The sequence below is a fragment of the Bubalus kerabau genome, chromosome 11 (genome assembly GCF_029407905.1).
Source record: "Bubalus kerabau isolate K-KA32 ecotype Philippines breed swamp buffalo chromosome 11, PCC_UOA_SB_1v2, whole genome shotgun sequence".
In the NCBI taxonomy this organism is placed as follows: Eukaryota; Metazoa; Chordata; class Mammalia; order Artiodactyla; family Bovidae; genus Bubalus; species Bubalus kerabau.
This window is the reverse complement of record NC_073634.1, coordinates 23,432,689-23,447,642: the sequence shown is the minus strand read 5'-3', so window position 1 is coordinate 23,447,642 and position 14,954 is coordinate 23,432,689. Positions and strand designations below refer to the sequence as shown.

At 44.4% G+C, this 14,954-nt stretch overlaps 1 protein-coding gene across 1 annotated transcript; it reads left to right on the top strand.

Annotated features, from left to right (window-relative positions):
• The first annotated feature begins 5,579 nt into the window (after window positions 1-5,579).
• LOC129622928 (cytochrome P450 1B1) lies at window positions 5,580-14,129 on the top strand. Its single transcript, XM_055539837.1, has 3 exons — window positions 5,580-6,048; window positions 6,475-7,506; window positions 10,312-14,129. Exons 2-3 carry the CDS (start codon window positions 6,476-6,478, stop codon window positions 10,898-10,900), a joined length of 1,620 nt encoding a protein of 539 aa, XP_055395812.1. The 5' UTR covers window positions 5,580-6,048; window position 6,475; the 3' UTR covers window positions 10,901-14,129.
• The last annotated feature ends 825 nt before the right edge of the window (window positions 14,130-14,954 follow it).

Below are 14,954 nucleotides of genomic sequence, written 5' to 3'. Positions count from 1 at the left end.
AAATTTGTATGCAGGTCAGGAAGCAACAGTTAGAACTGGACATGGAACAACAGACTGGTTCCAAATAGGAAAAGGAGTACATCAAGGCTGTATATTGTCACCCTGCTTATTTAACTTATACGCAGAGCACATCATGAGAAACGCTGGGCTGGAAGAAGCACAAGCTGGAATCAAGATTGCTGGGAGAAATATCAATAACCTCAGATATGCAAATGACACCACCCTTATGGCAGAAAGTGAAGAGGAACTTAAAAGCCTCTTGATGAAGGTGAAAGAGGAGAGTGAAAAAGTTGGCTTAAAACTCAACATTCAGAAAATGAAGATCATGGCATCTGGTTCCATCACTTCATGGGAAATAGATGGGGAAACAGTGGAAACAGTGTCAAACTTTATTTTTGGGGGCTTCAAAATCACTGCAGATGGTGACTGCAGTCATGAAATTAAAAGATGCTTACTCCTTGGGAGAAAAGTTATGACCAACCTAGATAGCATATTCAAAAGCAGAGACATTACTTTGCCAACAAAGGTCCGTCTAGTCAAGGCTATGGTTTTTCCAGTGGTCATATATGGATGTAAGAGTTGGACTGTGAAGAAAGCTGAGTGCCGAAGAATTGATGCTTTTGAACTGTGGTGTTGGAGAAGACTCTTGAGAGTCCAAGGGACTCTGCAAGGAGATCCAACCAGTCCGTTCTGAAGGAGATCAGCCCTGGGATTTCTTTGGAAGGAATGATGCTAAAGCGGAAACTCCAGTACTTTGGCCACCTCATGCGAAGAGTTGACTCATTGGAAAAGACCCTGATGCTGGGAGGGATTGGGGGCAGGAGGAGAAGGGGACGACAGAGGATGAGATGGCTGGATGGCATCACTGACTTGATGGATGTGAGTCTGAGTGAACTCCAGGAGTTGGTGATGGACAGGGAGGCCTGGTGTGCTGCGATTCATGGGGTCGCAAAGAGTCGGAGCAACTGAACTGAACTGAATATTGTAATATGATATATTAAATATTTATATAAAATATTGTGTATGCATAATAATGTAGATATATAATATAAACCAAAGTCCAAATATTTTTGTCATAGAAGTAGTCCAGAGTGGGCCAGTGGTCACCTGGCCACTAGACTTGTTTTCCCCATATTACTTTCCAGCTTTTGTTCTGATCTTGGCCTCAGAGGCCATAAGAGTATCAACATGGCCTCCATGGGCTAGAAGCTTCAAAATGTATTTAATGGAAATAAATGGAAAATCTCATTTTTTTTTTTTAAATCAATTGCGCAAGTGCAATGAAAGACGCAGAATGGTATTAAGTCTTAAGATAAAAGATAAAGACCTTAATTTATCACAAGCTTAGATACTTTAAAATAGCCCTAAAAATTAGTTTGCATTAAAAAGAAACACTGCATGATTGGTGGGAAGTAACCACAGCTCTCGGGGTTGGACAAGATCTCATCTTTGGGGTATTGTGTTTAGTTTTAGGTACATACCTAGCCATATTGAAGACCTGCTAAAGCAAAATCCCATGAAGAAAACCAACTTCTATACTGATGACATAAGGGCTGAGCTTTCTTGGCTATGGGTTCCAGGCAAAAAGCATCTATCTTGGGGCTTCCCTGGTGGCTCAGTGGTAAAGAATCTGCCTGCTAGTGCGGGAGACACAGGTTTGATCCCTGACCCAGGAAGATCCCACGTGCCTTGGAGCAACTAAGCCTGTGCGCCAGCCACAACTACTGAGCCCGTGCTCTGGAGCCTGGGAGCCACAACTTCTGATCCTCGTGCTGTAACTACTGAAGCCTAGAGCCAGTGCTCTGCAACAAGTCTAGAACCAGTTCTCTGCAATAAGAGAAGCCACAGCAATGAGAAGCCTGTGCATTGCAAGTCGAGAGTAGCCTCTACTTGTTGCAACTAGAGAAAGCGCATGCAGCAATGAGGACCCAGCACTGCAAAAAATAAATAATTTTTTAAAAAAGCATCTATCTCAGTTGCTGATTTATTATTATTATTATTTTGGGTTATCCTTCAACCCAAAATGAAGGACAGAAGCAGGATACCTGAGGACAGAGGGGCCTCCTACCTTTTGTTTCCCAGCAGAGTCTGGATATGACTGAGCGACTTCACTTTCACTTTTCACTTTCATGCATTGGAGAAGGAAATGGCAACCCACTGCAGTATTCTTGCCTGGAGAATCCCAGGGACGGCGAAGCCTGGTGGGCTGCCATTTATGGGGTCGCACAGAGTCAGACACGACTGAAGTGACTTAGCAGCAGCATGTTCTCCCTACCTCCATCTCTCTTTTTCTGAAAAGAGACTTAGCCCTTTGTCCACAGGGGTGGCCTGATGCCAAGCTGGCACAATGGAATCCTTCCAGGGGCCTGAAAAATGACCCTGAAAAGGACATGTTCTCTTTTTTGGGGGGTGGTGGTTAATTTGAGGCTGCCCATGGCCAGCTTTCCTGCTACGTGAAGAGAGTATATGGGATGAAACCCAAGCAGAGACTAGCATGCTAGACAGTGGGAGAGCAGCCCCAGGTCCTTCCATCCTGTGAGGTACCACCTTTATCCTTTCCTTCATGTGAGCCAGTGCATTTCTGTCCTGCTTAAACAAGCTTAAGCTGGATTTCTCTTCTATGGAATCAATACAACGCAAGGTATTTTAAATCTCTTCTTTGAACTCTCTCTCTAGCTTTGCTGTCCTTTTGAAAGTTATCTGTACCAAACAATTCAAATGTGAGTTTAGGAGTAGGCAAAATCCCCATATTGTGTGTCATTGACTGAAAGGAGATCCCTGGGCCTTAGACACTGGCTTTGAGAAACTGATAATGTAGAGTCTGGTATGGATATTCACTAGAGTGAGGGCTCCACCATGAGCTGCGTCAAGGGTACCCGCAGGCCTCTCTGGATGTATCCTGAGTCTTCATCAGGTATTGGATGGGCCTTCCAACAGAGGTCTACACCAAAAAGCCCGGGAGAAGCCAAAGCCCAGTGTTACCACAGCCAGTCTTTTTGGCTTGTCCTAACTGATAAAGCCTATCTTTCTGACAGCATTTACCCAACTGGTTCCTCTGCCTTTTAAAGCCTTGTCCTGCAACAAGAGCTGAGTCTAGGGCATCATGGCTTGAAAGGTACATTGAACTATTTGCTGTGGCAGGCAGGTATGTATCTAGTTTATCTAAAAGCTATATAGGAGGTCTTAGAAACAGCTGTTTTGTAGTTTTTAAGATAGGTATTTACTTGGTTTAAAAGCACCTCCATTCCTCTGATTCTGGTAGAAATACTGTGATAAAAGCTTTCAGGAACGTTGCCAGCTCAAAATTGGTAGTAGCCCATACACAATTCTTGTCTACTAAATTCAAGTCTGATGAGAGACTGATACCTGCAGCAATCTTCAATTATTAGACAAGGGTCTTGCTAAACTTAGATATTATAAGGTTGCTATGAAATTCATTTCAAATGATATATATGCCAGCGGAGCCCTGGGAAACCAATTCCTATTTACTCAGTTGCTCAAAAACTAACTTTATTACAGAACTGAGTACCCCATAATAAAGTATGAATTCATTTCCAGAGAACCTCTCAAAAGCTACTGAGTGCAGAATTTTACAAAAAGGCATTTTCTTATCAAATAAGATATTTTAATGTTGGTTTCAACCTTTCAAAAAGTCAAACTCTTAAGAAGTTTATTTTTCTTTAGAATTTAACCAGTTATTTCAAAGTCAGCTATGAAGCACAGTCCACAGGCCTCCTTCATTCAAAACCAATTTACCTGCAAAAGATGAGCATATTATTTCTTTAGAATCCTCAAGATTCAATTCTCTAAAACAAATCTCCCTGCCCCACCCCCGCCAAAAACCCCAGAAATTATTTTAAAAAATTCTTCCAGCTGATTTTTTTTTTTTTTTTTTTAGGCAGGCAGGAAAGAATGCATTTGTGCCTTTTATCTGAGGCTTTTCTTCAGCATAAACGAGTATGATGGAGCTGGAGTGCAACTTCGTGTGTTCAAATCCTAGGTCCACCTCTTATTAGCTAATAAAAGGTAGAGTGAGGGAGTAGAGAACAACCTCACTTTGCCCAGGGAAGTATTTCAATCATTTACTTGGAAAAAGAAATCATTTAAGGTTATATCGTATGATTGTAAATGTATGCGTGTGAACTTGGGTAAATCATATAACCTTTCTGAACCCGTTTCCTCATCTGTAAACTGGCAAACAGTAGAGATTGGCCGCGCCGGTAAACCTCAAAGCACATGGCTGGTACTTGGTAAGCGCCCAACTTCTTTACTTATTCTTGATAACCCCCGAGGCTCGGAAGCACACTTCCTACCTGAATAACTACCATTCATCCCCCGGGCTCGCCCTTTCCCCAACCTTTCGGAAAAGATCTTTTTTCCTCCAGGGTCTTTAAAATACTTTGTACCAGCCGGCAGGAAAGGGTGCTGCGCCTTGGGGCTTCCACTTGGGCAGAAGAGTCCCGTTCAGAGCGCGCGCGCGCGCGCCCAGACCCGGCCTTAGAGCGATGGCCCGGGAGGGCGCGGTTGTGCGTGCGCCGCGGAGGGTGGTGGCGGTCGGCATCCCGCCCTTGGCCGCCGCCCCCGCCGCCGCCTCGGCGTGTCAGGTGCCGTGAGAAGCGCCGAGGGATATGACTAGAGCCGACTTTCCAGAAGCAGCGCACGCAAGGCACAGCTCCGCACGCAAGGGGGAGGCGACAGCAGAAGAAACTTTTCAACCCAATAAAGTTCGCAGGCTCTCGGAGATTGGCCTCCTCCTTCTCACCGCCCCCCCCCCCGCCCCACCCCCTCCACTCCTCCGGGAATCTTCAGAGCGCCCTCCCTCCCCTGCTCTCCGCAGGGTTCGTCCCAGCTCGGCTCTCCGCCGGGCGCCCCCGGTCTCCGACGCGGCCAGCTTTGCTCCGCGTTCTCCAGTGGGCGGCGCCACCTGGAGAAGTTTCTACGCGGGAAACCAGGCAGCTGCGACGCGCCAGCGCTGGCCTTTGTATGCCAAGGAAGTCGGGGTCCCGGGCGGGGGAGCTGTGTCCTTCAGGGCTTCTTGATCTCGCCGCCCAAGGTGGAAGGAGAACTTTGCGCGCCAAAGGGCCTGACCTGATGGGTCGATATGCTTGCGAGAACGTTAAAATAAAATACAAATAAAGCAACTCGGGATGCAGTAAGGCAAACCTTCACCACAACCGAGTTTTCTTTTCCAAGCTGACAGGTTTCCTTTCCCGGTTAGGGCGCCCGAGGATCTCGAGCGATTTTCTCTCGGGGAAAGAAGCCCATGCCACGGAGAGGGTAGAGAGGTTGTGCGCTCGGGGCGTGGAGCGCGCTCCCACCGAAAGCGCAGGAGTGGTGCTCAGGTGGTGTCCCGAGCGCGTGTCCAGAGAAACTGCGGCCTCGATCGGGAGTGGCTGTGAGGAAGGGTAATTTGGGGGAAACGCCAAGTTCTCGCCGCCGCTTCCAGGAAAGCCACCAGCTACTGCTCCAAGGCCGTAGTGGTGCGCAGGGACTGCCTCGCGTGACCACCAGCGCGCGGTGACCCCACTTGTAGTCCGAGAGGCCTGTTCCGGGGCGCCCCGCCTTCCCTCTGCAAGCCCCGCCCCTGCCAGGTCCGGTTGCCTCCTCCCCACTCACAGACCTTAAAAAAGAGGCGGGATGGCGCGCTTTACTCTCCAGAGTGACTGTGCAAACCGACCACGCCTCTGCGACGCCAGCTGTCAGAGCCTTGCGGGGGGCGTGAGGGCTGGCAGTTGACTCCATTCATCGACCCTCAATCGCAACTCTCACGCGGTGAGAAAACCCTGACTTTGCCGAGGCTCAGGTGCAGCGAGGCTCGGCAAAGAAAACTCCTTTCTGCGTCCCTATCCCAGACCGAGCGCCCCCGGCTCTGACGACCCCTAGAAACTCCAGAGTGGGCGCTGAAGTTCCCAGAGCTGGCAACAGGTGTCCAGGGTCGGCTTCCGATTTTCTGGAGACATTGAGATTGCGGTCTTGAACCCCACAAGGGCCCCAGTCCGTTCTCCCAGCCGGCCGTCTGGCGCTGCTGGAAACCGCGCCTCCTCGCAGGTCAGTGTGTCAGCTGAGCCGCCTTCCTGCGGCCTCTTGTGATGCGTGGGTTCCCGCACATCAGAAGTGGCGGGGGTCGCAGGGGCCGGGGTGGTAGGCATTTAGAGGGAACTGAGCGCCACACCTTGATGCCCGCTGTGTTGTCCTTGAATTGCAGGAACCGTTACGCGGCTGGGGCGGGGTTGGGGGAATCGGGTCATAGAGAGGCGGAAACACGACCCTTCCCCTCGCTTTGGGGGAATGGGTTTGGGATGGCAAAAGGCGTGTTCAACTGCTTCTTGAGTGAGCTAGCCCTGATCTGACCTACGCGCTACCTCCTGCCTCTCCAACAGTGCACGGTAGCCTGAGGCAGGTGGGTAGGAGCTTGGGGCTCCCTCTTCTTTCTCTGCCTACCTGAGTGCCACGCCTTCGCCCTTCTCTCCCCAGCATGGCCACTGGCCTCAGCCCGGACGATCATCTGTCGCCGACCCTTCTGTCGGCCCAGCAGACCATGCTCCTTCTGCTGCTCTCGGTGCTGGCCGCAGTGCACGTGGGCCAGTGGCTGTTGAGGCAGCGGCGGCGGCAGCCGGGCTCCGCGCCCCCCGGTCCCTTTGCTTGGCCGCTGATCGGAAATGCGGCATCAATGGGCTCGGCGCCGCACCTCTTGTTCGCACGCCTGGCGCGGCGCTACGGCGACGTCTTCCAGATCCATCTCGGCAGCTGCCGGGTGGTGGTGCTGAACGGCGAGCGCGCCATCCGCCAGGCGCTGGTGCACCAGAGCGCGGCCTTCGCCGACCGGCCGCCCTTCGCCTCTTTCCGCGTGGTGTCCGATGGCCGCAGCCTGGCTTTCGGCCAGTACTCGGAGAGCTGGAAGGCGCAGCGGCGCGCGGCGCACAGCACGATGCGAGCCTTCTCCACTCGCCAGCCGCACGGCCGCCGGGTCCTCGAGGGCCACGTGGTAGGCGAGGTGCGGGAGTTGGTAGAGCTGCTGGTGCGCCGCAGCGCGGGCGGCACCTTCCTAGACCCGCGGCCGCTGACCCTGGTGGCCGTGGCCAACGTCATGAGCGCTGTGTGCTTCGGCTGCCGCTACAGCCACGACGACGCTGAGTTCCTCGAACTGCTCAGCCACAACGAGGAGTTTGGGCGCACTGTGGGCGCGGGCAGCCTGGTGGACGTGCTGCCCTGGCTGAAGCGCTTCCCTAACCCCGTGCGCACTGCCTTCCGTGAATTCGAGCAGCTCAATCGCAACTTCAGCGACTTCGTCCTAGACAAGTTCCTGAGGCACCGCGAAAGCCTCCGGCCCGGAGCCGCCCCCCGCGACATGATGGACGCTTTCATCCACTCTGCGGGGGCTGACTCTGGCGATGGTGGCCCGCGCCTGGACGTAGACTACGTGCCGGCCACGGTCACAGACATCTTCGGCGCCAGCCAGGATACTCTCTCCACCGCGCTGCAGTGGCTGCTCGTTCTCTTCACCAGGTAAAGCCTCCAGGAGGCTTGGGTCGGCCTTCCTCCCTCCCACTGTAAAAGGTGGAGTGGAATTAGAATATGCTGAGGTCGCGACTAGCGCTCAAGGAGGGTTTGGGGTTTCGCTGCAGGTCCCCACCTGCCAAAGCTGAGACCGAGTCCAGAAAGCGCGTCTCTGGAAGGCACCGTGCTGGCCGGGATGCGTTCTGCACGCTCCGCCCAACCGCGCCGGGACCGCTCGGCATCGCTGATCTTGGAGCTCAGCGCTCCGAGAGGGGATAAATTTGTGTGAAACCACTTGGAATAGCAAGATTAAGTGCCCAAGATCATCCCCCGATCTCCCACATTGGCACGGAGAAGCAAAATTGGAAACGTTCGAAAGGAAAGGGCAGCGTAGTAAAAAATATGTTAAGTAAGCACGCCTAATCGGCTCGGCTGGTCTTCAGCGCTGACTGGAGGCCGTCTGGCCTCGGAGCCAAAAGCCAACCGCCCTTCAAGGCTTTGTATCGCGACATAGCTAGTATTCGGCGGCGGAGCCTCAAGGACCGATAATCAAAGTTTTAGGAACGCGACCAGAAACCAGCGGGTTGTGCTGGGCGTATAACACCGCGGCTCTAGGCGTATAAAACCGCCGCTCTAGGCGTAGAGGTGTCGTGTAAAGAATAGGAGAAGCCGTAACTTCAGCGAACGCTGAGCTGCATCTGTTATAGAAAGGGAAGCTGAGTATCTGGGAGGCACCTGCTAACCTCTCGTATCCTTGGGCTCGGCTGGGTTAGTTGATCCTCAGCCGCGGACCTCTGCTAAATTTGTACACGCACGAATTAAACATGTCTCCGGTATCCCCAGATTAAGCAAATATAACATAAATTTTACATAGGTCATAGTTATATTAAAAGACGAGCCGTTGATTTACATGGGCGGCTGGTATTTTATCTGGCATCCTTACCCCAGGGGCAAATGTCTCATTCAAGGCAAGTCTTGATTGTTTTGAGAGACCAGAAATCCTGGTTATGTAATCTGGCGTACAGGTAGGGGAAGCTGGAAAGTAAAAAAACCTTCTTTTGTTAGAATCCACTGCATCAGAATCCTGTATTTCCTTAGATACTGCTTTCACAATTTGGGGGGGGGTGTATATTTAAAATCACTTTTCAGTATTAATATCATGGAAACACATATGGAGGAGGGGCAGAAATCGCATAATGAGAGTCAATAATAGATCAGGAAGAAGACAATTCCAAAATGGGATCAATAAATCCTTTGCTTCCCCAGATAAGCGTGTTATCTTTTGAAACTGCCTGTCTTTTTTTCACCAGAAACCGAATTGTAAATCGTTTTCCGTGTACTCCAATTGGGCAGCAAAAGGGAATAAAACAATTTGGGGGTCACTTTCAATTCACTATAGCTGATGAAAAGTTTTTTAATGAAAAGACAATATGATGGGGTTGGCAAATTGCATTTCCTATTTTTTATGTAACTTATGGAAATGCAGCTATGCCCATTCATTTATATATTGTCTGTAGATGCTTCCACCCTATAGCACAAGCTGGGAGGTAAGAGGGCTTGATCCACAAAGCCTAAAATATTTACTATCTGGCCCTTGATGAAAAAAGTTTGCAAATCTCTGAAAAATCACCCATAATGTCATCACAGGCACACAAATTTTTTTTCAAAGTTGCAATAATCACACATTTTTTTACTTCTGACATTTCCACTTACTATAGTGGCCATTTCCCTGTCTTTTAAACTTTATTTTAGTAATTTTTTACTACATAATTTTAGTAATTTTTATGGCTATATAATATTTTGCCATAGTAACAGATCATTATATACAATCATTTCTCATGTTTGTCTAAACATTTCTTTAAAGAGTGAGCTATTTTAATGTTTCTGCTATATTTTAATGTTTCAGCTGTATTTAAAATTTTAGCTATTATGGTTACTTTTTTTATACCTGCTATTTCCTGAAAATAAATTTCCAGACATGGATCACTGGCTTTTAAAAGAGTGGGGAGAAATTACCCTTATAAATCTTGCTTTGTAATAAGATTTTGTTTTCCAGTAGGATTGTACTAGTTTTATCGGCAACAGTGAATAAATGTTACAGTCTGTACCATAATCTCATGAACATTAGGGATTTGCTTTTAAAGTTAGAAGATATGTACCTTTATCTATCAGGATACCAATGATCTTTGTATAAAATGAGAACATTGTGTTCTCTGGAATTGTCTAGGGAGATGAAGAAAAAAAGAATTCACTTTCAGGGTTACATTTTAATTTTTGTGGGCCCCAAGTGCTTTTGCCTTTGAGGACACCTTACTCCATAAAATTTTTTTAAATTAAACTTTATGACTATATTGGTATAAAGATTAGCATGTTAAAATTATAAAACATTATCATTGGCCTAAAAGCTTTTATTCTTCTGATTTTAAAAGAAATGAGTTTTCATGAGTTCCTAAAATGTATTGTATGTCCCCGGCACTTTCTACTGTATCCAGTGGAGAGAAGTCATCCTTACCCTTGTCGTGCTTTTTCAGGCTGAGAAAACTTAGACCCTTTTTTGACTTATGATGGGGAAGAGAGTTAGAGCTGTGTGAGACTTATTATAGGAAATATAACTGTTATACTCCATCTTGTAATAAGTGATAAATTAGGAAACTGTTTTGGATTTTTTTTTTCTGGAAATGTTAATTCAATTACTGATTCAGATAGCCAGTTTAAAGAAGGGTGGTATAAAAATAAATTGTAATGGGCTTTCTAGATGAAAGAAGGATCAGTGTTCCTCACTGACTTTCTCTCTCTGCCCTTAACACCAAACAGGTATTCGGAAGTGCAGGCGCGGGTACAGGCAGAACTGGATCAAGTGGTGGGTAGGCACCGGCTGCCCACCCTGGAGGACCAGCCCCGCTTGCCCTACGTCATGGCCTTTCTTTATGAAGCCATGCGCTTCTCCAGCTTTGTGCCCCTCACCATTCCGCACGCCACTACGGCTAACGCTTCCGTCTTGGGCTACCACATCCCCAAGGACACGGTGGTGTTTGTTAACCAGTGGTCCGTGAATCATGATCCGGTGAAGTGGTCGAACCCAGAGGACTTTGACCCAACCCGATTCTTGGACAAGGATGGCCTCATCAACAAGGACTTAACGGGCAGCGTGATGATTTTTTCTGTGGGCAAAAGGCGGTGCATCGGGGAAGAGATTTCTAAGATGCAGCTGTTTCTCTTCATCTCCATCCTTGCTCACCAGTGCAATTTCAAGGCCAATCCAGACGAGCCTTTGAAAATGGATTTTAATTATGGCCTGACCATTAAACCCAAGTCATTTAAAATCAATGTGACTCTCAGAGAATCTATGGAGCTCCTTGATAGTGCTGTCCAAAAGTTACAAGCAGATAAAGAGTGCCAGTGAGAAGCCAGAGGCAAGCAGAAATTTTATAAGTATGCAAGTCAGGAGATGGGAGTAAAATTACAGTTTATCCCCCCTAGCTCCTCTGTGCCACTTTCTCAATTAGTCTCTAAAATGAGCATAAACCATCTGACCCACAGATGATGTGCTTTGCACACGTGTCTTCAGAATAGTACCTCATGAGCCCTGGGCTGTGTAGGGGCTCCAGGAGATGTTTTGAGTGAAAGAGCTAAAGGGCCCAAAGAATTTTTTTACATATATTGAATGTTGCCAATAATAATTTCTTGAGGGAGCTTTCTTTGGAGTTAAAACACACATGTACACAGAACTACTTAATAAAGAGGCATTTCAGTAACCATGCCTTGCTTGGTAGGATCCAAGGTTATGTTCTGTATGCTCTATAGAAAATTGTATTAAGCAGTTTTAGGAAATATTGTTGAATAGAATATGCAAAGATGAATAATTTCAGTGTAAGATTGGATGTGATCTGGGATAATAAGGGAAAAAATAAAGACCAGAAATTCTCTTCTCACGTTTTCAATAAAATAGCTTAGTTAGGCTCTAATATCTATGGGTGGATTTATCTTTTTTGCCCACTGATGTGCTTCCTCTTACTTTATGGGATGAGTCATAAAGTTATTTGCTCAGAAGGAAATCAACTGTAGTTGATTTAGTGGGGTTCAGAGATTTCATGAATTTTAAACTATAAATTGTTAAATCGTAAAAAATTCCAAGCTGAAGACATACCTTGTTTGGTTACTAAAGTACAGAATTTCAATTACGAAGAAAAAAAATTTATCAGCTCAGCTAAACTTTAAGTTTTGTGATTATAACATACTGACTTCAATAAATCTCATAGGTTAAAAAAACAATCACCAAATAGTGTTCAAGATGTATATATATATTACATAATTATTCAGTACCAATATGTATTAGTTATTTTATCACTAAATGGTATTAGTTATTTTGGTCAAGGAAAGGTTGAACAATGTCTTTTATAATGTCACAGCAGATAGAAAAGTACAACCAATTTAACCAATTTTAATTCAAATACATAGTATGAGCTTGAGTAAATCAACTACCTGTTTTTGACATCATGAAAACCAAGTTGAAGCAAAGTCTCTTCTCTCATTGGAAATTTGAATTGAAAAATCTTAAAATTGGATCCGAAAGATGTGTTCCTTATCACTTTACAGCATGTTTATTAAACTTATATTCGCAGTACAGAATATCTTTTCCAAACTGATTTAGTTCATATGTTATACTTCTAAACTCTTGTTGTGCTTAAAATTTTAATTTAGTTTTAAAGCCATTCTGATTGTTGAGTTCCAGGAAGTTACTGGAAATCTGGCTATTAGCCTGTGGAAGGCATGGAGACTGAATCTGTGTCTGCCTGGTGAACAGTGAAAAATGCCACAAAATATCTTGATGTTCTTTATTAAATAACATGGTGGGGAAGTCCCAATATAATGGACCTAGTTTTCCTTTTAAATAATTTTTTAGATAGCAGCGGTGTTTGTGTTTTGGAAAGTCAGAATTAGTCTTGGGAGGTTGTTTTGAGGATTGCATTGGATTTCAGTGGTGCCAATCAGATCGGCTGTGCTATTTAAGACGGCCTATTGATCTTAAGCAGGCTGTCACTTTGGTAACTGTGAAGACCTAAAGCTTGAACAAAATATATATGTTCAGTTTATGCAAATAACTTGAAAACCTTTTTTCAAAAAGTGATGGAAGGTCGCAAAAGTACAAAGTGAAGTTTGGAGTTTTAACTTTCATTGCTCATAAATGTACAAAGGAAGTTGTGAAGTGTCCTAAAAGCTTACTGCTTGTTACATTTCATTAAGCTTTTTGGAATCTTGTATCAAAATTATAAAAGAGTGTATGATTGTGGTGTGTGTTGGGAGGGGCAGTGCAGGGGTAAGAGAAAGGAGTGAAAAATATGAAAAGAAATAAAGATGGCTAAACATTCTCCCACTCATTCAGAATTAATTAATTTGTAGTATGAATATTTAGGGAAAAAAAGTGTTTCATGGGCTAGTGTTGAATCCCAGACAGATTTTTAAAAATCCGCAGCATAGCAGCACTATTATAATGTGGAATTCTTATTAATAAACATTTTATACAATTTTAATTAATAAAATCTCACAGATGTACCTCTTGAATATGAAAAAATCTGTGCCAGTATTTTTAAAGGCCCCAAAGTCAACAGTAGAAATCAGGCTTACCCAATACGTTTCAATTTTTTTGGCACTGGCTATTCCAAAACATTGTTATCTACCCTTCCCTGTGCCCTGAACAGGGCTGAGACTGTAATTTGGGGCTGCCCTAGCCTACTTACTCTGAGAGACTTGTGGCAGCAAAAGTAATCGTGTACCAATCTGGATGCCTCATTAAGTCAACCAGATCCAGATGCTCTGTAATCTGTTTCTATGTACGTAGGCTCAATTCTTCTGGCGCTTTCAGTGATGAGAGAGCTGGGTTTACGAAGAAGACAGTGAGGTGAGTGCTGGGAGATTTCCTGGTTTATTTAATATGTTTGTAACCCAGTTCAAGGAAGGAAAGCAAAACCAAAAACAGACAAATAAAAATAACCAAATTGGAGGGCTGCCGCAATCAGGTTACAGGCTCAATCAGAAAATCTAATTTTATTTCTGCCAGAGAAAGAATGTATTTGGTGGTCACCATTTTAGTCAGAACATCTACTCCAGTTTATTGCAGTAGTTAAATATATTGTTTATTAAATGCTTCACTGATATATTAAAGCTTTGACTCAGTAAGAAAATTGCTTTTCTTTTTTTTTCCTAAACAAGAGGAAGACGTCTCAGGTTTGTTTTATGGATTATCTAAAAGCTTTCATGTCTCAGAACTTAGCCTTTACCTGTGAAATGCTATTCCTGCCTTAACACTTTCATGTTAGATCTATATTAGATCAAATAGTTGCATAGCATTATGTATGGATTTGTATGCTTTTTAGCCTTGACACAACCGTATAATACAAAGGTATACTTTAGTAGATGTTTGTAATTCAAGGATAACCTCTTATTTAACCTTTTCTTGCTTTTATATTTTATCATGTATGCTTTCCATCTGTACACAGCAACTATAATACTTGGTTGTAAGGAAATAGATTGGTGGGGACATAGCATTTGTTTGATATACCAAATTTTAAAAATTCTGTATCTGTAATTACCTATAATAGGACACCACTGTCAAAATAATAAAAATCACTTTCATAATCTTGTCAGGAAGTTTTTCTTTATGTTGTAGCAAATGCAATCTAATGTGTTTATTCATTTTAACTACTATTTATAAGTGCTTGACTTAAAATATTGCATTGTAAATATTTTCTTTGTCCTTTTTACATTTTAGGCAGCTTGCCTTTTTCTTTTTAATAGGTTTTCAACATCCAGTTCTCTACCAAATTCTTGTTCTGTCTCTATTTTTTAGTTGAAATACAGTCGATTTACAATATTATATAAGTTTCAGGAATATAGCATAGTTCATAGATTCAATGTTTTTATAGATTCTGCTCCATTTTAAGTTATTACAAAATAATAGCTATATTCCCTGTGTTGTACAATATATCCTTGTAGGTTATTTATTTTATACACAGTAATTTGTACCTCAATCCCCAACCCCTATTTTGGACCCCTTTCCCACTTCCCACTGGTAACCACTAGTTTGTTCTCTGTATCTATCAGTCTGTTTCTATTTTGTTACAATATTCACTTGTTTTATTTTTTCAAATCCTACATATATGATAAAAATTTTGAATTTATAAGAACCAACTCGGCAGTTAAATTTTAATGGCAAACACCTGGCAAAGTAGGAATTAATTTCTGATTTTGAGAGGTTGAATAGATTGAGATTTTAAGACTCTGACCTTGTATTTCTGCTTCATCTAAAAAATATAGGACGTTTTTCCCCTTTAACAGCTTACCGGTCTTTTTCCTTGAGTATTTCATTCATTCATTTTGTTTTCTTTTGTCATGAAAACTTTTGTTTTTAATTTAGATGATAAACATTCATTCATTCATTTTGTAAGGGACATGTGCCT